Source organism: Salminus brasiliensis, chromosome 20 (assembly GCF_030463535.1).
Source record: "Salminus brasiliensis chromosome 20, fSalBra1.hap2, whole genome shotgun sequence".
NCBI lineage: Eukaryota > Metazoa > Chordata > Actinopteri > Characiformes > Bryconidae > Salminus > Salminus brasiliensis.
This window is the reverse complement of record NC_132897.1, coordinates 33238093-33260293: the sequence shown is the minus strand read 5'-3', so window position 1 is coordinate 33260293 and position 22201 is coordinate 33238093. Positions and strand designations below refer to the sequence as shown.

Below are 22201 nucleotides of genomic sequence, written 5' to 3'. Positions count from 1 at the left end.
AGAGTAGCTAGTTAGCGCAGAAAGGGATAAATGAGAATAAGCTCTGGTGCTGGATTGCATTATTTTGCTTGTTTAATTAGGATTATTTGCATTATTTTTGCTTAGTTAATTGTGACTTACATTATTACGCTTAATTTAATTATTAATTGCATTATTTTTCTTAGTTAAGTGTGAGTAATTACATTCTTTTTCTTGGTTAATAATGATCAATTGCATTATTTTGCTTAGTAAATCAGTTTTAAGTAGTTACTAATGATTTATTTGCATTATTTTTAGCATAGTTCATTGACTAACTACATTGTTTTGCTTAGTTAATCAATTGTTTTTATTTTGCTTCGTTTGGTGTGGCTAATTACAGCATTTTGCTTGGTTAATAATGATTATTTGCATTATTGTGCTTCGTTAATTACAGTTAATCTCATTTGTCTTTGCTCAAAGTTGACTCTAAAGAAAAGTTGTGGTGCACTTTCAGTAATTTAATAACCTTTTTCATGGCATTAACACACAAACTTGGCCCTGTCAGCTAATTGTGTCGATCTGTTTATGCTGCTGTCTGTAGGCTAGATGTGAACTCAAGGCGAAGTAAAGAGTAGCTAGTTAGCACAGAAAGGGATACGTGAGAATAGTTAGAAATAACTAATAACTAAAGCTGGGAGGAGTTATTAATAAAGATGGAGGTGGGGGTTGGTAGCAGGGGTAAGCAGTAGCTCATTGTTATTTAAAAGAACAGGCTGTTTAGACAGGGTCAGAGGGTGCTGTGGTGCTGAGTCCTTGAGGTATTTTGACCAAGGTATTTCACAGACATTCAATTAAGGCCCCAGAGAACTATGTTAACTCAGGGGGGGACTTTATGTTGCTGCAGTTATGCGACTGCCGATCACAGTGCAGTCTGAAATGCAGCTTCATCTTGGTTTTCATGTTTTAAATATCGTTAAGATAGACCTTTAAGATCGTATTGTTTTCAATCAATTTGACAGCCTCTCAAAGCTGGTCAGCAAGTAAGCATTACGGAGTGCTAACATTGAGGAGTGCTAATTGTCCAGTGCTCTACTGTGAAAGGTTCATTGTAAACCCAGCTTAAGGCAAGCTTTGCACTGGCGTTGTCCTTGCCTCAGCTAATGATCGTTCTCGAAAGAAAATCGGCATGTAGTCAAGGTCTACGCTTGATCTGTATCCAAAACACGTTTCTGAATCATCAGAGATCCTTGGAATTTCATTTCAGTTTCATTTCTTTTCATTATTTCCAAAAAAAAGAGACAAGCCCATTATTTCATATTAAGCAGTCCAATTGCTAACCGTATACATCCCAGCAGTTTTCTAATAGGAAATCTGTATTGAACTGAATAACAGCAGTGGAAATCTCCCCAGTGCTTCATTCGCCTGCCCCATCCTTCCTCTTTGTCAGGTGAAGGGACGAAACCTGAGGCCTTTGTCATGTCTCTTCTCTGTCGGCTGGTGAACTCCACTCCACCTCATCCTAATTTTTAATCACCGCTCTTAATCCCAGTCCTCTCCCTCAAGGTTTTCCGACTCCAGGCTCTGTTCTTCATTACTGTTCCCCGTCACGCACACATTCCTGTTCCTCTCTGCCATGTCCAAGTTAAAGACTCTCCATCTGCCAGTGGAGAGGCATGTCTTCAGGTAAAAACCCAGCCGAAAAAAAATAAAATAAATAAGATTAACAGAAGCCGAATGAAAAATGAATAATGTATTTTATTTGAGTGTCTTTCAGATCATCCAGAGACGTTCTAACGCAAGTGTTAGATCATCAAGAATACTGAATTTTAGTGAAATTTAAATGTAACTAAAGAAAATCAGGTAAATGTGAACTTGAAATGAACTTTCTATTGAAATTAACCCATAGGGACTTCCTACTGCATGCATAAGCGCTAAAATAATACTGTACTTAAAGCAGCAGTCATTAAGATTTATGTGCTACATATTTCTGGTGACCCGAGCAACCACGCCGCTACTAATAATAACTATAACTAGCCTGTTTCATCAGACGAGCTGAGAGACGAGATGAACAGGACCGATCACAGACCCCAGATGCAGTCGATCAGCATATATATCGGCTTCACATCTCAAATGTGCTCCTTCAGTCTAAAACCGCAGATGCTAGGCTAATGTCGCTAGAAAGAGGTCAACCCATCTCGGAAAACACAGTCAAACCTTGTCCACAGAATCCGAAAAGTTAATTGGAGTTAATGATAAATGTTCGCAACTAAGACATCCAGCTAATATTGAGTTTTCATCTGAAATTGATGATTGATTGACTGATGGATTGCAACCACAGTAAAAGCTGAGCATCAAATTCCATTGCGATTAAGGTGGCAATTATCGGGGCTCAAGCACCGTGCACCCTTACAAAGCCAATAGAGCACAAAAGAAGACACGTTTTTAGATTGGTCTTAATTATAAAACATGTGGGGTCTCAAAAGTAGATTTTTGGACATGGTCTGAATTCACATAGTTTCACCTTTGCTACCCTGGTGTTTTCGTCTGTTTCTGTGAACAGTGTGGACGGTTGGAGCTCCAGAGCCTGACTGTCGAAGAGTAATTACGGATTCTCTTTTGAATATGTTCACGGTCTACCCAGCCTGATTGGGCAGCGCTTTCCGCTGCTCGTCCTACTCATAAACTCCATGTCTCAGAGGATGATTCATCAGAACAGTACACGATGACAAACCGTCATTACAGTGCCTCAGCAGTACGACCAACCAAAGTATATATAGCATTTTGTCCAAGTTTCCCAAGTTACCCAACGCGTTCGGTGACCGGACACATCCAGACCCCTGTGGCAGCAATCGGCTTGCCTGCGGTAATTAACGATCCTCCTAAAAATAAAGCCCTATTAGCCTCCTGCCTCCTGCCTGTCACTGGGTAGCAGCTGGGCTGAGGGTTATGGTGAGTTTGACGCGGGAGAAGGATTGCAGGTCGCCGGCGCCCAGGCACGTCTGCGCTCCAGACTGGCAGAGGTGGAGGAGATGCCGCGGAGTCGGACCTACCCCCTGCTGAAGTTCACACCGCGAGCAGCGGCCAGATTTAGTCTCTCTCAAAACGAGAAGGTCACCCAAACCGAGCTGAAATGGAAGCTGCCTGGAGAAGGAGAAAAGGGAGGGAGAGCTAGAGCTGAGGAGGCAGGGGGTGATGATAATGATATTGCACCGTGTGAGATTTGAGTCAGAACCAAAAGAGGGCAAACAATTGCTGAGAGGGAAAACTGCAAGGAAGAAAAACAGCTTGCGGGTATAAATGCCTTGCTAACGAGCTATAATATGCTAACAGGCTGAATGTACTTGAGCATGCATTAGTTTGGAGGGTGTTAATAGTTTTGATTGCACTTCTCTGATCTTTAAAACTCTGTTTGTCCACAACATTGAGTTAGGAACCCGGATAACATGCCTGTGTGTGACCTGTATGGGTAGGAAGGTTCCATGTTGGCCCCAAATATGGTTGCCCACCGGGGTCAATGTTGGGACCAGGAGGGGTTAAACAAGGGCACCATCTGGGTTCTCACTGTGAGCCGTAACAGTGTGTGAAATGACCTCCACCATGTTTGGAGGCTGTGCTTTAGCCGGGCTAGCTCTCACTGTGAACTGGAACAGTGTGTGAAACTACCTCCATCATGTTTGGAGGCTCTCATTGTGAGCTGTGACACCTAAACCCTTATTCTAAAGCTAACCTTAACCACACTGAAACATTGAATCTTTACCGTTTTACTTGTAATTTTGGTCCCTTAATGTTTTTTTTAATCTCCAAGAGCAGCAGGATTTGTCTCTCAGCGCTGTTTTATCAGTTCTTCTTCATGCATGTGTGTGTTTGTGTGTATTTTGCTCACAGCACTACCCACCACATAGATCATAATTCTAGACTGAAACAATCTAACTGTATGGTTATTTCCATGGGAGATCATGTTGCCTAGTCACAGGATCCTGCCGTTCTTCATTCAACCACTAGATGACAATACAGAAACCCACTCGCAGCGTAAATCCCTGGTTGAAATCTGCTCTGTGTGCAGTATTGTACATCCTATACATCCTATCTTATGGAATATTCTAATAATCTGAAATACTGCATTTCTGTTTGTCTTGCGTTTCGGGAAGATCGAAGATCCATCCCAAAAAGAACATCAGCGCTTGGTGTTAAATTTGACCTCATTTAATAGTATAGAAAGTGGACCATCAGAAAAAAGCGCCCCCACAGTTCTTGTTCTTTGACTCAATAATAAGGTGTGCAACCTAGATGTAAATACTGGAAACTAGACAGATGTTTGTTTGATGGTTTATTTAGTATGTCAACTATTTTGGGAACCGCATGGAGTTATTAAATGATAAATTACAGAACCGTAATTAACTATTTATTTAGGTTTGTGGTTGAGATGAAGAGTGCCTAAGCAAATGATCTTCGCATTCACTGGTTCTGTACCGAGAAACATATTTACCATCCTGCCGGTTGATGATGGAACCTTTTTTTCTTTCTTTCTTTCTTTCTTTTTATATTTGGCAGTGCTTTAAAATATTCTCTCACAGTCTGAGCTCTGCTTGAGATCTCCTCCATTTCTGGGTAAATAAATAAAAAGATGCACTTCTCTTTGTAGCCTCTCGTGCATTTAATATTTCAGTCCACAAATGAAATACTTCAGTTCTTTTCTGTTTCCAGGCCAAGGTTAAGTGCTCCAGTGCTCGGCGGAGCTCTTATCTCCCGGCTCGCTGTAACTTCTTTCTGTTCCTTTTGGCCTGTCAGTCCAGTGCAAGCCCCCATCTTAACCCTCCCCCTCCCCCTCCACCCCCACCAGAGACGAAAACCCTAACTATACCACGGCCTGTCTCTCCGTCTCTCCCAGGCAACCCTCTGCTTCTGAATTCCTCCATGCAGCCCGAGCTAACGGCGGGCCAGACCTACAGTGGCCCCATCTGCTTCCAGGACTCCGTAGACAAAGAGCTCTTTGACCCCCTGCCCGACATGATGGTCAAAGTTCAGAGCTCCTTTATGGTTTCACTAGGTGTGGCGGACCGGGCCGAGTACCACGTCAAGGCGCACCCGGAGGGCTACGGCGGCACCCAGGGACGCAAGCCGAACTTGACGGCTCCCAACGGGCCTCTCGGGCCCTGCAAAGCTCAGCTGAGGAGCAGCGGGGTGTTCGGGCACCTGGGCGGCCGTCTGGTCATGCCCAACACAGGTGGGTGAAGGCTTTTATTCAGTCTTAGGTATTAGTATTCAGTATTAGCTTAGGGGGATCCAGCAGACTAAGGCGCCGCCACTACAACCCGAGAATTTGAATGCCAGGTCATGCTGCCTGCCATCAGGCAGCTCTCTCTCTCTCTGCACATCACTTTAGTGTAATGCTGGTCGGCATGGGCATCTGCTTTTCCTCCATTGGTTGCCCGGTGCATCGACGACAGGCGATGGCTGGTTGTGTCAGAGAAGGCATGTGTCTGTGAGGAAAATTAGGTAAAGCTTCACACTGGTCTTCTATAGTGATTGGGTTTTACTTCTCCACACTTTTCCCATCACAGTCCAACAACATCTCAGTGGGGTTTAAATCTGATGATGGTGTAGCCATGAGCCATCTTTCTTCATCCTTGAGGGGGCTCATGATTCAAAGCGTACCATCATCTGTTAAAAATGGCAGCTGATGGAGGCATTGTTGCCATTAGAACTGAGTCATGGGGGGGGGGGGGGCGGTTATTGTTGAGGTGACTGCTGATAGGAGTAGCAGAATGAATTCTGAAGAGTAGAGTTATACTTCAGTCGAAGTCTGAAAAACCTGAGAGGACAGCATTTGACAGTAAAGCTGGACAATGACCCGAAAAACACACCACAAAAGCAACCCAAGAACTTCTTAAGACAAAGAAATTGATTGTTCTTAAAAGGCAGCTGACCTCAACCCAGTTGAGCCACTTTTCATTTACTGAAGACAGAACTAAAGCAGAAAGGCAGCAGTGAAGGCCTGGCAAAGCATCTTAAGGGCTCCAGACTTCAGGGCTTAGAAGAATTATACTTGTGGGCTCCAAACTTGTAGATCCAGCAAACCAAGGCACTGCCACTATGATCCAAGGATCGCCGGTTTGAATCCTGCATCATGCTGCCTGCCCTCAGCAGCCGGAGCCTGAGAGAGCAAAAAATGGCTTAAAAATAGACTATAAAAGTAGTCTTGCTTGTAGTAATCATGGCTCTGATGACCAGTGAAGCCAGCACCTTAACAGAATTGGGGAAATTCAAATGTATACCATTTCCCTCTTTACCCTAAATGTGTCTGATCAGCAGATGGATCTTTGGTGTCTGAAGTTTGCTTCTGGATCCACAAGGCTAATGGACCAATCAAGCTATGAACGCTCATGCTGTATCTTACCAGTTATCATTCTGCAAACAAACCATCACACACCCGCCTTGAACCATGTGGGGTTATTAAATGAGCTCAAACAGACTAGCTTATGTGGTTTCACACACTGTATTAAATTTTAATGTTTTTTTTTTCTCCATACAAACTGAAAAAGCAAAACCAGCTTTCCTGATTGACTCCATTTTGAAGAAAATTGTACAAATTACACTTTTTGAGCTAAACTGAATTAGACAGCTCTGGACAAAATCCGAGGCTTATTTATAACTGCACATAAAGCCAGGAGAACAGTGGATGTGGAAACAGTGACGTTAATAATGAAGGTTTTTGGCTTCTGTTTAGACAGCTGAACAACCTGCGGCATCTGTCAGTGTAGCTGAGAGTCTGAGACGAGCTTTGTAGTGAAGTGTTGTCTGTAATTGTAACATGGATAACAGTCAGACCACATTTTTAGTAATCAATGCAGAAACCTGCGTAAATCCAGAGTGTTCACCTACTTAAAACTGTCCTTCTGTAAATTACAGCCATCTACAGCCTTTACAGTGAAGTGCAGAGCCGCCAGCAGAGGCTGCAGTTCGGTCTAAAGGGCTAATGCTGCATCTCGCGTTACGAAGACTGTCAGTGATTTTAATGTGACGCTTCTTTCTGGAGTTTGAAATAAACACTGCAGTATTTGTTTAGTCTAGGGTCGGAAGGTTAACGGCTTTGGTATTCCTTTAAGTCGCCTCAGTCCCTTTAATCAACAACATTGTGCTTCTCTTTCGGGACAAAACGTCTGGAAAATGTCACTGTTGTTTTTGGGGAAATGCAACATTTAGATTGTCCTACAGTCCTTTGCAGTAAGTGCTCATTTATTTGGTCTGGTGAAGAGACTGCGGGCTCATGAACACTTCAGATCTGTAGCAGAGAGTAATTACGGAAGGTGTTCGAGTCGGAGAGAGCTCATTGGTGCCATGAGACAATTAGAGTTTTCATTGGCTAACAAGATCTGCTGGGTAATAAGAGTCAACGCTCTGCTGGGCCTGCTTCCTTTCAGGTCCTCATGTTGATGGGTACTTGGGGCCTCTTTAGGATCTCACAGTAGAACCACTGTTGTCTGAACACATGGTGTGGGCGGCTGCAGGTATGGACGGTTGTATAACGGCTGCCTTGCTCTCGGTATACAGTGCTCCCTTTGCGACTTGAGCGCCCAACGCATGCTCTTATAACAGCAAAGATGTTTACAAAAGCGTGCTTCTTGTACGTCACGGTTCATTTTCTTCACACCCTGGTGATGTCCCGATCGCCAGCTCATGAGCGTTCCGCTGCCATCACCAATAAAGAGCCGACAGCTTGGCAGGTGTGGGTTTAATGAAGTCTAACCGGTGGGTTGCTTAAAGTTTAGAAGGGAATGACTAAGCATTGCTCAGCTCGTGCAGACTGTACAGGTGCTTTCTGTGTCTGCAGTACCTGCAGAGTGCCTCTTATGCTTGGGCCAGCACTGGTTCAATAGGTTGTGGGTTCACAACTCCATAGGGTTGTGGGTTCACTACCCATATCTGCTTAGTTGGGACCTTGATCCGGGCTCTTAACCCCCTTATCTCTGATGACCCAAGGAACTTTACATTGTACTATGTCATTTTCCTTCTTTTGTAATGTTGCCATTCTGGAGATTATAGAGATGTGCTGCAAAAGTGACAGTATAATACTAATAATGGACAAAAACAGCATGGAACTCGGAGAGGATCGGTGATCTCGTCTGTGGTCCGGGGGGTCACAAGTTCGAATCCCAAGCCATGTCGCTTTGCCATCAGCAGCCGGAGTCAGAGAGGGCGCAATTGGTCTTGGCAGTGCCGCATCGGCAGCAGTTTGAAAAGACCCAGTGTCTGGCCTCAGGTGTATCAGAGGAGACGTGTGTTAAGTCCTTACCCTCCTAGGGTCCCCCTTGGAGCATTGCTAGTACTGTGTACGAGTGGGTTAATTGGTGGTACCAAATTGTGAGAAAAAAGGGAAAATAATTCAAAACAAAATATATATTTATTTTTTTTAAAAATGGAGCTTTGTGGGCTTGTTCTTAGCCATGTGTGAGAGCTGTTCATGGCAGATATGGTGTCTGTTGTTTCTGTAGGAGTCAGCCTGTTGGTGTCTCACGGGGCGATTGCAGAGGACACTTCCTGGGAAATGTACATGCTCATAAATCAAGGACAGTCCAGGTGAGACCACAGCACTCAGCTCAATCAATACAGCCTTCCATCATTATGCCCATTTCTCCCTCGTTCACAGCTTTGAGGAAACCGTGTCCTCCTCTTTTCTTAGAAGGTGGGTGGTAATGTCAATAGTTCATTCATACTTTATATCAGTTCTATATTATACAAACGTTTTTTCCTCTAGTTTGTCTTTGGTTAATATCTGCATACTCGGTCAAGGTCGTTATCAGGTAAAGGTAAGGCTTTATTGAACATCAGCATTCCTAAGGCCGTCTGACACCTACATTAGCCTGGATAGATAGGTATAAAGGCTTATTCCAACACGTGCCAGTTGCCATACAGGCTGCTTTGGGCAATTCTGAAGTCATGTAGCAACAACTGATGCTGTTACTGTTGGCTTTTACTGTATAGTTGTATTTGTGGGTCTTGTTACCAGTGTTGGGGCAATTACTCAAAAGGTATTATATTACACAATACACGTTACTAACTATTAATTGCGTCACTCAAACCGGAATGGGATTGCTTTGCTCATGCTGCATTCATGACACCTGAAAACTCTGAGCTCAGTAGAGCCTTCTACTTCCCAAATCGAAGCACTCGGGTCACTCCAGCTGTGTGAGGTCAGGAAAAAATGAACACTCTCAGTAATCTGGCTCTTGTTTGGCTGCTCTGAGTGCATTTAAAAAAAAAGCTGTGAAAAGGCTTTTATACTGGCATTAAAAGAGCTGTTTGGTTAGATATTGATTTATTTAAAAAGTAGGTGGATGCTGTGTGGGGCTATGGTATTCACCATGAATATGTAATGCTAAAAATAACATAAAAGCACACAGTCTGAGAGTTGCAGCCTTGGAATTGTAACTCTGAGAAGTTAGAGCTCTCGGAAAAGAAGTTATGTGGTGTTCAAGTGTATTCTTTTCCTACCTGGAGGTTGGAAACTTCCCAGCTCACACTTCAACATCAGCTATTTTATAGAGTAACTTTTATAATCGGTAGTGTGCCGTGGCTCTGTGGTGTGCTGCGCTACTACTATGGCCCGGGGTTCACATTTCACAGTTCACAATTTGGGTGGGTTAATTGGCTGTGCCAAATTAGGAGGGGAAAAAAGGGTAAATAAATAAATAAAATTGTAGGATATGATCTTTCATCTGTTATTTGTTTGCTGATGACCCCCAGTTTGTCTCCACTGCTTTTTGAAATTGTTAGTGGGAACAGAACGATCATACTCCTGACCTCAATTTTGTTCCAATCACTTTCTTACACTGAAAATTCAAATTTTGATAGTCCAGATTTTAGCTGGTCACAAAAAATGGTCCAAACACAGTTTAAACATAGCTGCCTCCAATCTTAAAGAGCTTCTCAAATGTGGTCTGTTTTGTGGGGTTGGGAGGCCTTAGGACGATTGGACAGCTTCACTTAAACCCAATAAGAGATGATGACATACTCTGGCAGGGTCTCCAACAAGCAGTTCATGCTCGAAAACCCTAACGATCTGTCCGCAGTGAAGCAGCTCTGAAAAGAAAAGTGCGCTCTGATATGAAATTATAGGAAATGTTGATTGCAGTTGTTGCTGATGAAGGTTACTCATTGTAAAGGGGTGTTCATTTTTATACAGGTGATTTGCACCTTGGCCTGTGTTTGATATGGTTCTCTTTGTCTAGTATTTCCTTTTGTGTAAACATGTTTATTTTTTAGAAAATACAAAAACTATTCCATGGCTTTGTACGTACAGGCACAGACAACAGATGCAGAGGAAGATGAGTGCTCACAGAGCACTAGTATAAGGTTGTTAAACGATATCAGAGTTCAGGTATTTGAGTTGGTTACGGTTGAGGTTGGAAACGTTTTGGTGCTATAGTGTTCACATACTCTGAGCTGCGATAGTCTTCACATACTCTGAGCTGCGATAGTCTTCACATACTCTGAGCTGCGATAGTCTTCACATACTCTGAGCTGCTATAGTCTTCACATACTCTGAGCTGCGATAGTCTTCACATACTCTGAGCTGCTATAGTCTTCACATACTCTGAGCTGCGATAGTCTTCACATACTCTGAGCTGCGATAGTCTTCACATACTCTGAGCTGCTATAGTCTTCACATACTCTGAGCTGCTATACTCTTCACATACTCTGAGCTGCGATAGTCTTCACATACTCTGAGCTGCTATAGTCTTCACATACTCTGAGCTGCGATAGTCTTCACATACTCTGAGCTGCGATAGTCTTCACATACTCTGAGCTGCTATAGTCTTCACATACTCTGAGCTGCTATAGTCTTCACATACTCTGAGCTGCGATAGTCTTCACATACTCTGAGCTGCTATAGTCTTCACATACTCTGAGCTGCGATAGTCTTCACATACTCTGAGCTGCGATAGTCTTCACATACTCTGAGCTGCTATAGTCTTCACATACTCTGAGCTGCAATAGTCTTCACATACTCTGAGCTGCGATAGTCTTCACATACTCTGAGCTGCTATAGTGTTCAGTTATTTGATGTGCATTAGATGATCAACATCAACATCTCTTTCATCTGTACTTCTCAATTTATTGAGCTTTTTCTTTCTTTCTTTCTTTCTTTCTTTCTTTCTTTCTCTGTCTCACTTTTTTACTCTCTCTCTCTCTCTTTCTCTCATTCACTAAACCCCCCCTCCACACACACACATACAGAAAGACAGGCCCAGTATGCTCCTTTCACATCACGCCCTCTCTGCGGGAGCCCTCTGGCTGTTGAGAAGAGTTCGAGTTGCCCCCGTCAGCCTCATGAGTAGAATCACAAGTGGCCGCCTGGCGGAGGGAGGGGGGGTTCCTTCTAGAGCTGGCTCTGATTTTGCATGCCCCACTCTGCAATTGGCTTAAACAACTTTAAAGCAGGCCTAAAAAAATAGTCGTCAACTCCTACCATCCAATCCTCTCTCCGCTCACTAGAGGAAGCAGTTGTGTTTGAGTTGCACTTCAGATTAAAATTCAGCCACCCCTAAAAAAGACGTCTTCACAAATATAGTATTTACTAGCTTTACTAATCTAATTAGTCAAACTAAATGCTAGCATTGGCAAGTAAGATCTATTTTGCTACCCAAACACTCTGGGCACAAGCTTGCCTAAAATATTGTCGTCCCACAAAAACCCAGTTTCTCAGTTTTTCTTTTTTTCTGCCTTTTTGATAACTTGAAAAGTCTTCTTTGACTTCCACTGAAAATTTGGATGTTTCTTTAATGCATCTGCTATAAAGTTGTAATTTTGAAGATTCTTCTGCATGACGGCGACCAATATAATTCAATTCAGTACAGTAAGATTCAATATTGTATTGTTTCAAATGAGCGTATTAAAAGTGTACATATTGCCACCCACCGTTACAAGCTCAATCAAAATCTTGGTCCTAATTGGTGACTACAACACTAAAGAATTTGTTGCGTTAACGTTTACTTAAAGATGACTAAATTGAGAAACTACAAATAAAAAATCCTAGAAAAAAGAATAAACCAAGATACAAAGCAGCTTTAAATAGTGAGGGTTGATGTTATACATTTGGTAAATCATGGATTTCGTACCCAGGAACCCAGTGAGTGCTATTTGCCTAGCTTTTACATGGTAAATGAAGGCTTGCCAAGTTATTTCGAATTTCTCAGCAGGAGTTTTTTCCAGTTTAAGGTGCTGCGAAACGTGATATATAAGTATGGAAAATGTGGGCAGGCATCCAGAGAATTGTTTACGACGATCGTCTTAACGTTCTAGAAACTTCCATTAGATCAGATTTAAAAAGAAAACAGAAATGTTGAGAGCATACTTTTAGTTATGTGACACATTTCCCTCATGTGCCTCTTGCAGCAAACACGAAGGCTGCATAGAAAACACACTCGTCCACACTACATAGTGCACTCGTTAGTGTTGTAAGTGTAGGAGTGTCCGGTTTGGAGAGGCAGAGCTGGAAAAGAGAGAGAGGTCCGGAAAAGGTTGTAGTCGCGCTAAATGGAAAGTTCTTAAACAGTTCATAGAAACTAGATCTTTTGCTCAACTCTGAGATAATGGAGACAGTCATCAGATCAGATGAGCAAAAGGTCCTGATTATAGCATATTGTCCACAAAAAGTCAGATGTTTACACTTATTGTTTGGAACTTGTCGAAAAGTTGATGGGAACATAATTAGTTGAACGGCCATGACATGAACACTATATGACAGATGTCATAAGCTTATTATTGCCTAGTGATATAAACATTACCATGCTACCTTTACCTGCAAATGTCTTAGAACTGTCAGAGGCTGCAGTTGTTGACAGTTCCTGTCGCATGCTAATTTAAAGTCATGACATCAGTCATCGGCGCATCTGTCATGACAGTTACAGTTACGGTGTGACAGTGGAGCCAGTGGCATGAAATGAATTACTGCTGTTGTTTTTCTCTCATTCTCAGTGTTTGGGAGCTTTTTGGGAGTCTATAGGTCAGAAATCACTTCCTTTCCTCGTCGCGTGAAGGCACCTGCTGGCCTCCTTCTCTCGTCCAGCGAACCTGAAGGATACAGCTAAACACAGCTTTAAAGGGAAACGGGAACATGACGGGAGGCAATGAAGCAGGGGTGTTCCGAGTCAGTGTGCAGGCGAACGTGGAAGGTGCCTTCCATCACACTACGTTGCTGTTAAGTCTTAAGAGAAATGGTAGCTTTTGAACCCCAAAGCATGGTGTGATGACAGGCGTTGATGACACGACAATAATGCTAAGTGCCGCAGCAGCATATGATGAGAAGAATAAGGTGCATTCAGGACTGCGCTTAAGACACAAGGCTGGCTGGCTGTGAATGGGGAGTGGGATATGAATAGCTCTTCAGAAAGCAGATCTGTTTTAAACAGATTCTCCTCTCTCCTGACGCGAGACCGAACGTCTCGCTTCCTCTCCTGGGCCCTTCGGAAAACCGTCATCCTCTGAGCTGTCACTCAGCAACCCCCCCCCCACCGTCCTCCGTGGCCAGGAGAGACCGGTGGAGAATTGAATTTTCCTCTCAGTCAGCCAGATAGTCGACATTGAGCACTCTCCTCCTCCTCCGAAGCATAATAGAAATCCATTAAAAACTCCAAACACAATCGACCACAGTAGCAGCCCTGAAAGGTCTCAAGGTGTTTTTTTTTTGTTTGTTTTATTTTGGATTCCCTTGAAAGGCAAAAGGATATTTAAAGCTCATCCGAAACGAGTAGACCTACAGTTGCTAATACTCTTCAGAGCTTTTTGCCCCTCTGCATTTTATTTACTGTTAATTTCCAACTGTCTCTAGTTGTTTGCGTGTTGCAGAGAGAGTAAGTGGCGAGTAAACACTGGCTGAAGTGACTTTCAAAGACCTTACGCGAACTCCTGAAGGCCAAGGTTCATAAGGCTCACCTACGTGGGTCTGGGAAAACAGCCCATAAAGGATTATTCCAAAAAGCATCAGTTGTCGGGAACACCTTCCGAGGTCAAAACGAACGAAAACAGCTTGTCGGGATCAGCTTTCCTGAATGTGCATGTCGCTTCATCTCAGTTTGCATAAAAAGCTGCCGAATGCCGACCTTCAGCGATGTGCTACAGACTTTACACAATCCTTAAGTCAGCCCCTTAAGTTGAGCCATTAATGATCGAAATGTTAAACATATGTATTAGGTGTGAAAGAGGTTGTCACGGTATTACAACCCACGTCTCCACTCTATCAGATATCCATTAAAACAAGACCTCGCAAGAAGTGGCGCGGCCGCTAATGGATCCTGTTCGTTTCTCGTTAAGTCTGGTGTCTCCTACGGAGTCCCAGAATGCCACGGAGCCAGGCTGCCTGTCTCGCGGGGATGAATCATCAGTCACTTTGAATAATGCGCCTCATTACAGCCCCGGGTAGCGCTAGCGTGAGGCCCTCAACGATGATGTGGAGTGGAATTCTAAGGAGGAAAGGAGGGGGAGAAGAAGCCGCGAGATGCTTTCTTTAGACGCTCGGCTCTCGCAGGTGTTGCGCCACTCCACACACAAACAATCCGCGGCCGGCTTTTTTGCCTCCTGAACTTGCCCCGTTCGGACGCCAAATATCGGATTACTTCCGCGCGAGGCCTTTCAAATGATTCAGGAACCCGTGCCGGTTCTGGTTCCTTTCAGCGGCGGAACGTTAATTGAGGATGAAATCATGACTCAGGCTTCTGCCTTGTCGTTGCTGAACCTTCGTGGGTGTTGAGCGACAGCTCCTTCCTTAGTGCCTCGCTCTTGAGAACCGTTACGCAAGGTCTTCCGAATAGATTTCCCTGACAAGCAGCTCTTCTCTGGGTATCAGGTCCTTGCCGCGTCGTTAAAAGTGATGACAGCCCCGTCGAGAAGGCACGCAAGCTCTCATGGATTCACCGGAGAGATGACTGAGTCACGCTAAAGGTTCCAAACACCTGAAACAAAGAACCCCAGCCTGCTCTGAGCTTTCTGAATAGCTTGTTAGCTTGTTTTGAAGCTAGCACTCTCCAGTATTCATAGGGCGGTCCAGGTCTCAAGGTCCTCCATGAATGCTCGTCAAGCAAATCGCTGTCTTGCTAACAAGGGTCCAAACAGACCCTTATTTCGTTAAATAAAACGCTCTGAAAATGCTTAATTGCCTGCTATCACGTTTGCTGTCCCTTTGGAAACTTGGCTGAAGAAGGCACTCTGAACCCATTGTAATGAAACCCAATTTGCTAGGATTCTTGTTCTCACTTGTGGTGCTAAAAGTATGAGCACCAGGAGGTCTTCTTGTTTTCCTGTGTCCTGAAGTTTCGAGACAAGCAGGGAGCCTTCGTTAGCTCTTCTCCACCCCCCCCCCCCCCCCCTTAATGGGCTTTATTTCATGCCGCACCATCGCGAGGAAAAGATGGAAGCCGATGATAATAGGCTGGAAATTATAAGCAGAGAGCCTTATGAATATGCAGCAGTAGCCAGTAAACGAGTTGCTCTCAGGTGCCCTCTGAGAATCAGCAGCTTTCCCGCAGAATTATGGGCCTCTTTGCAAAAGCGCTCTGCCTTTAATGATTTCCGAGGCTGCTAACCTGCCAGCCGGGGTAATTGTTTGTGCAGGCTTGCGTGGTCCGGTTCTGGTGGTGGCACATTTGGTCCACGCTTTGCGTTCGCGTTGCCCGATTTCAAAATTGCGCCAGACGAGTTGAAATTGTCGACTGATTTGAAACTGGCTCAGGCTCCAGGAACGAGCAGGCCACAGTCAACAGGAACACACAAACTAGAGTGCCGAAACTAAACCGACAGGATTTCGTTAACATGCTGTTGGGTTGATTTTTTTTTGTTTTTCTTGGCAGGAACTCGCGAAGCACAAGTGAAACTTTCTCTCATCTTTCCGTATCCCCCAGCGCCCCGTCAGAAGAGAGGTGCGAGATCCTGCTGGGTCCGGAGGTCACATACGGCCCCCCGGGGCTGAGCCTGTCCTCTCCCGTTGCCATGACGATAGCCCACTGCGCCGAGGTCAGCGCGGAAAACTGGAACATTCAGCTCAAGAGGCAGACCAAGGACAACAAGTGGGAGGTAGCGTAGAGCCCACAACGCATCTCTGTTCTCTTGACCTTGACTGCATTTGAAATTCATATCAGCATGGGCAGAGCCTGTCTTTGATTTATCATCCCTTCTCTCATGTAGTCGCTTTTTGCCCGAAACATGATTCAGGTTAGCTTTGGAAAATAAATAATAATGTGTGTATATATATATATATATATATATATATATATATATATATATATATATATATATATGTATACAGTCATTTTCTGCCAGAATGGTCATTAAGATCTTCAACAACTACATCTAAAAGCTTACAGCTTTCCAAGTAATCCCAAATGCCTTCAGTGGTCTGGGGCGGTTAGTCCCTTGCTCTGAGAGCACCAGCAGCCTCTTTGTTTGATTGTTTTTAGGTCAGCTGTGTGTGTACCTCCATTAAAAACAATGCTTTTACATTTTTGGTGCAGTGTGTCCGCCTTGGCCTAAGCTAACCTGGAACAGTGGTCAGATCTCCTAGTAGGAAGTAACCCAGATCAACATTGCACAGCCTTCCACAGTAAGGGCATCGTTCCAGCAGTCAAACATGGTGGCGGTAGTATGATTGTGTGGGGATGCTTTTCTGCTTCATGGCCTAGGTGACTTTCAGCATGTGGTAAATATGTACAAATAAACTTAAATAAATACTACAAACTACAGCACTCTTTATATATAGTGTTATGGATTAAACTGTTTAACTTTATGTAAAAAAGATTCATTTATATAAAACAAAATTAAATTAAATTAATTCATTTTTTTTTCTCTATATCTAAATATCTCAAAAATAAGTGAGTTATTTTCACCAAATTCAGCTTAATATTTAAAAATAATGCCATATTTTCTAGAATTCCAAGGTATTATGGTTTCCCAAACAAAATTTGACTTAATATCTCAAAAAAAAATTGGAACTATATAGTGTTTTTATTATGAAATGTTAAGCCAGTGTGTCTTTCAGAGGCCAGCTGAAGGATGTCCCCTAGGGGGCAACTCTGGGTTGTTCAAGGGTTCGATAGCAGTAGCATGATTTTCCAGCTAGATTGAAACTTTTTGGTCGGGCGCCAAGTTTTCTGACTGCTCAGCTATGAACCGTTCATCACTATGTGCCACACCAGGCTTGTTTTCAGGCTCTGCTGCCTTACGGCTGTCGCTTTACCATGAATCTGAGGATGCCCTGTGGTGGTGATGGCAGGTGAGAAAATGATACCAAGGAAAAAATACAAACAATGACAGTGCGCCGTAATGGAGAAGTCACAAGAAGCCTCCTGACCGTCGGACAAAGGTGACCGCGGGGCCAGAGGGACAGTGAGACATGGCCAGTATTGATCCGGCTGCGCTGAGGAAGCACGAGCAGAAATGACTGACGACGTGTGGCATCATACCGAGGGTACAGCTCCTGACCTGGCCACTCGCTCAGCGCTAAATCGAACACATGTCTCTTGTGCTTAACAAGGCCCTGCACTCCTGTTTACAGAGAAATTGCATTTCACGCTTGCGGTTTAGTGTGATATTAATTGCCTGTAATTATTAGCGGATCGCTGGAGGTTACTCAGTCAGCCCCCTGCGGTTGTAGCTGCTAGGAGTTAACCCATTCAAATCTGCAGTTATTATTAATGCTCTGCTTATCTGTTTAAAGGTCTAACACCATCACATCATAAATTACACAAATGTACATGATCCATTAAATAAATACTTAAGTTGTGTTCTACATTTTCAGCCGTGTGACTGTCAAATCTGATTAAAATCTCAAACCAACGATTTTCTTATTGAAATTGCGACTTAATTACTATTAAAATAATTACTTATTTTCCAGATATTCAAAGCATAGTTTCATATTTAACTTAATCTGTTATTTACAAATTCTTAATTAAATTGTTAAAGTAACTTATTTCCCTTCAAATTCAGCATAATATCTCAAAATAATGACTTATTTACTTTAACATTGTTACTGATTATTCCCCAAGAATGACATTTATTCTTTCAACATTGTAAAAGTCAGAGAACATTTGTCATTTTTAACCACGTAAGTTATTTCGAGATAGCAAGTATGGCGCACAAAACAAGCCAAGTGAACAATTCAATAAATAAAAATACTTATTTCCTTATTTTTTCTTAAAATCTAAATAAAAAGATAAAGTTAATTATCAGACAAATTCACAACTTTGTGTACAAAAAAATACCAATTTTGTAAATAAATATTGCAGAAATATTGTAGATGTATTGCGATATATAAACAAAACAAAATGCTTCTCATTTATTAAGTAATTGAATTTATGAATAGCCTTTATTTTTAAATATTATTTTTTATTATTATTTTGTTTTTTTAAGAATTCATTATTTCAGGATATTAAGTCACAACTTTATTAAAATTGGTCATTATTTTTGATACGTGATGATGATAAAATGTAATGTTATTAAAGCCAAAAACAGAAACCCTTTATTTAATGAAATCATGCACTTGTGGCCAGTAAAACTGTGACTTCCATAGTTTTAAACCTGAACACGTTGTTTATTTAGAGATTAATTAGTGAGTGAATAGTGAATTGTTTCCACCTCCCAGTCTCAGCAAGAGTTGATGTGATTGCTTTATGCAGAAATCCAGTTCCCCATGCCAGTGATCTCCATCGGCCCCCAGCAGCTGCTAATCTGTGAAAGATTTCTGTGCTTCTAGAGGGAATTGACTTTCACTACACTAAACGCCGCGGCTGCTGTCCACCGAGAGGTGCAGCGTTACATGAGGATAAGTCGATGTCAACATGAGAATATGTGAGGACAGATCAATGCTGTTCTCAGGTACGGCAGAAAAGACCAGCAGCGGAGGTAAACAGCTCTTTCTTGACCTCAGCCCTCCTTTTTCTAGTCCATCCGTCGCATTCGACCCCCTCACTCGCTCTTTTTTATCAGATCACAAAGGCTGGCTCCTCCACAGAGGTCATTCTGTTTGATACGCATGTCTGTTTGAAGAGCGCCAGTCGCACAAAGAAGCGGGAGAAAGTGAGACGAGGGCTGTATTATATCGACGTGCCATTAGCCTGACCTCCTCAGCCATCAGAGACGTGACCTTGGTAATCGCAGAGCAATTCGCCGGTGCAGAGCGAGTTTACAACCCACTGCCACTAGCGGCTCCACCGCTCTTTCATGCAGGAGAAAGACAGGAAAAGAAGAGGTCAAGAACATGTCAGTGTCCCAGCATTGTCTTCTCCAGTCAACGGCTCTTGTTAAAGCCGCTACAGAGCAGATATCCAACGAGCGAACGAGCAGCTGTGCTAAACAGGAGGTGAGGTTTAAGCCACATCTGTCAGCTGTGTTTGGGGGCCACTTTCTACCGCTACTGAATCCAGAGCCGGAGTTTCAAACTTCAGCTGGGCTTCTCAGATACTTACTGTCTTCTGGGCTTTTCGGTCTAAAGCACGATTAGAGCTGGATTAGCGACCAGAAGAACGTCTGTGAAGTAATGTGTATCCGATTTGGCTGGCTGCTCTGTCTTCCTCCTAAATTCCCACAGATAACAGTCAGCCTGGTAAAATGACACACTGAAGATTCATACTGGATTACCCCACCAATGTGACTGTGAGAATGGTAAAGCTGTACACATTTCAGATTCATACTGGATTAAAATGACTAAATAATAATTACTGTAAGACTGTGAAGACTGCTCACATTTAAAAAAAAATGTGAAAAAAACTGACACATTTCAGATTCATTAAAATGACTAAACAGTTACTATCAGACTGCAAAAACAACACACACTGCAGATTCATACTGGATTAAAATGACTAAACAGTTGTTAATGTCAGACTGTAAAAACGACTCAAACTGCAGAGTGTTAAAACTGCAGTAGTTTTTTAATCCCGTAGGAATCTGGAATATGTTTTTAAATGCTTTAGTGTTTTAAAATGATCTTTTCATTAAATAAAATGTGTGTAGATTCATACTGGATTAAAATGACTAAACACGAATTGCTGTCAGACTGTAAAAACTACACACACTGCAGATTCATACTGGATTACCCCACCAATGTGACTGAGAGGCCGGTAAAGCTACACACATTTCAGATTTATACTGGATTAAAATTACTAAACATTTGTTACTGTTGGACTGTAAAAACTACTTAAACTGAAGTAGTTTTTAATCCAGTATGAATCTGGAATATGTTTAAACGGTTTAGTGTTTTAAACCATTATTTTAATTCAATAAAATGTGTGTAGTTCAAAATGACCAAACAATAATTACTGTCAGACCACACAAATTGCAGAATTCATACTGGATTACAAGCACGTCACAGTTATACATTTTCTTTCTTTCTTTTTTTTTTTTTTTTACACACTGATGTAAAATCCTGTAAATCCATGTAAAACTATGAACAGTTGGGATTCATACTGGATTAAGATGCCCACACAGTTACTACCTACACACATTTCATTTAATTAAAATAATGGTTTTAAACACTAAACCATTTAAACATGTGCTGATTCCAGATTCATACTGGATTAAAAACACAACAGTTACTTTTGTTAGACTGTAAAGGTACACATTTCAGATTCATGCTGGATTAAAAACACAACAATTACTATTGTTAGACTGTAAAGGTACACATTTCAGATTCATGCTGGATTAAAAACACAACAATTACTATTGTTAGACTGTAAAGGTACACATTCCAGATTCATACTGGATTAAAAACACAACAGTTATTACTGTTAGACTGTAAAGGTACACATTTCAGATTCATACTGGATTAAAAACACAACAATTACTATTGTTAGACTGTAAAAGTACACATTTCAGATTCATACTGGATTAAAAACACAACAGTTACTATTGTTAGACTGTAAAGGTACACATTTCAGATTCATACTGGATTAAAAACTAATTTTTAGAGTCCAACTAGGTTAACACCAATATATGTTACTCTCAGACTGTAGAAACTACACCCAGCAGATTCATACCGGATTAAAATCTTTGCATAATTATTGTATTATATACAATTATCAGGCAGTAAAACTGCACGGCAGACTCATACTGGATTGAAATACCATTGGTGCAACTTCTCCAGCTCTTATAGGTCCTATAATATGTAGATTATTATGTCAGCGCTAGACACGCTCTCTCCTCTACTCCCATCAGGAAGTGATGTCAGTGGACGATGAGTCGACTTCCTGCTACTGCCTGCTGGACACTCAGAGTTGCCACTTGCTGCTGGACGAGCCGGGCTCCTACGCCCTGGTGGGAGAGCCGCTGAACGAGCACGCTGGGAAGAGGCTGAAGGTGGCTGTGTTCGGCAACTTGGAGGCGTCCTCCATGAACTACGGCCTACGAGTGTACTGTGTGGACGACACGCCTCATGCCTTTCAGGTCAGAGCAAGTCATGAGTACTGCAGCCACTTCACAGATAACAGATGTGTATATCGGCACTGGCACGCAAAAACCTTGTATCTTCATTTTGTTTGGGGTTTTTTTCTCATGATGGACCAATAGAAATGCTCCAAAACGACTTGGAATAAAACTCCATAATAACTTTCAAAGTTTTTTCCTTCTTCTGTAAAGTTGCTGTTCTTGAGATACAAGGCTTTTGCATGACAGTGAGAATATATACACTGATTAGCCACAACATTACGACCACCTGCTTAATATGCTAAACAGTGAGACCCACTCATCCATGTGACGTAAACCAGACGTAAATGTGTTGCGTTGCCCCAAGGTCCAGTTCCGAAGCTCAGGTGTGCATTATAATAGACACTTTACGATGGTGGACAGGGGTTGGCATAGGCTCTCTGACTGGTCTGCAGATGTGTTGACATGTTGGCTCTTTCTGTGAGAGAGCCTTTATCAATCTCGTGCAGGGATGAGCCTTGGGTGCCTGAACCCTGGTCACTCATTTGTGGCTCATTCTGGCCCTCCTCTTTCACCACTGCTGAACAGGAGTCCCGGACAGGCTTTACATTCCTTTGCCATTCCTGAGATACCCCCACGGCAAATCTTCAAAGTAGCTCAGGTGTTCAGGTTACCTGTTTTTCAGCCACCTCCAAATGACCGATGAGTTATCGAGAAATTCTTGTTCCTTTTTACTGTATTTCTGTTTACCTCCATCCGGTCTAATGGGATCTGAGGTTTTCTACAGTAAAAACTTTCTTCAAGCTGAGAGACATAGTTCAAATAATGGGATTAGGGG

The 22201-nt window shown here is 42.6% G+C and overlaps 1 protein-coding gene across 5 annotated transcripts in view; it reads left to right on the top strand.

The window, feature by feature from the left end:
* The window catches only part of unc5db (unc-5 netrin receptor Db), a 169944-nt gene that overhangs the window by 127307 nt on the left and 20436 nt on the right, over positions 1 to 22201 (top strand). For 2 of the 5 annotated variants that reach the window (XM_072665227.1, XM_072665226.1), the window contains 4 exons: positions 4847 to 5182; positions 8451 to 8535; positions 15855 to 16026; positions 21157 to 21384. In XM_072665227.1, coding sequence (XP_072521328.1) covers positions 4847 to 5182; positions 8451 to 8535; positions 15855 to 16026; positions 21157 to 21384 — 821 coding nt within the window. Of the gene's footprint in view, positions 1 to 4846; positions 5183 to 8450; positions 8536 to 15803; positions 16027 to 21156; positions 21385 to 22201 lie in introns of all 5 variants that reach the window. The other 3 variants (XM_072665225.1, XM_072665224.1, XM_072665228.1) reach the window with 2 other exon arrangements.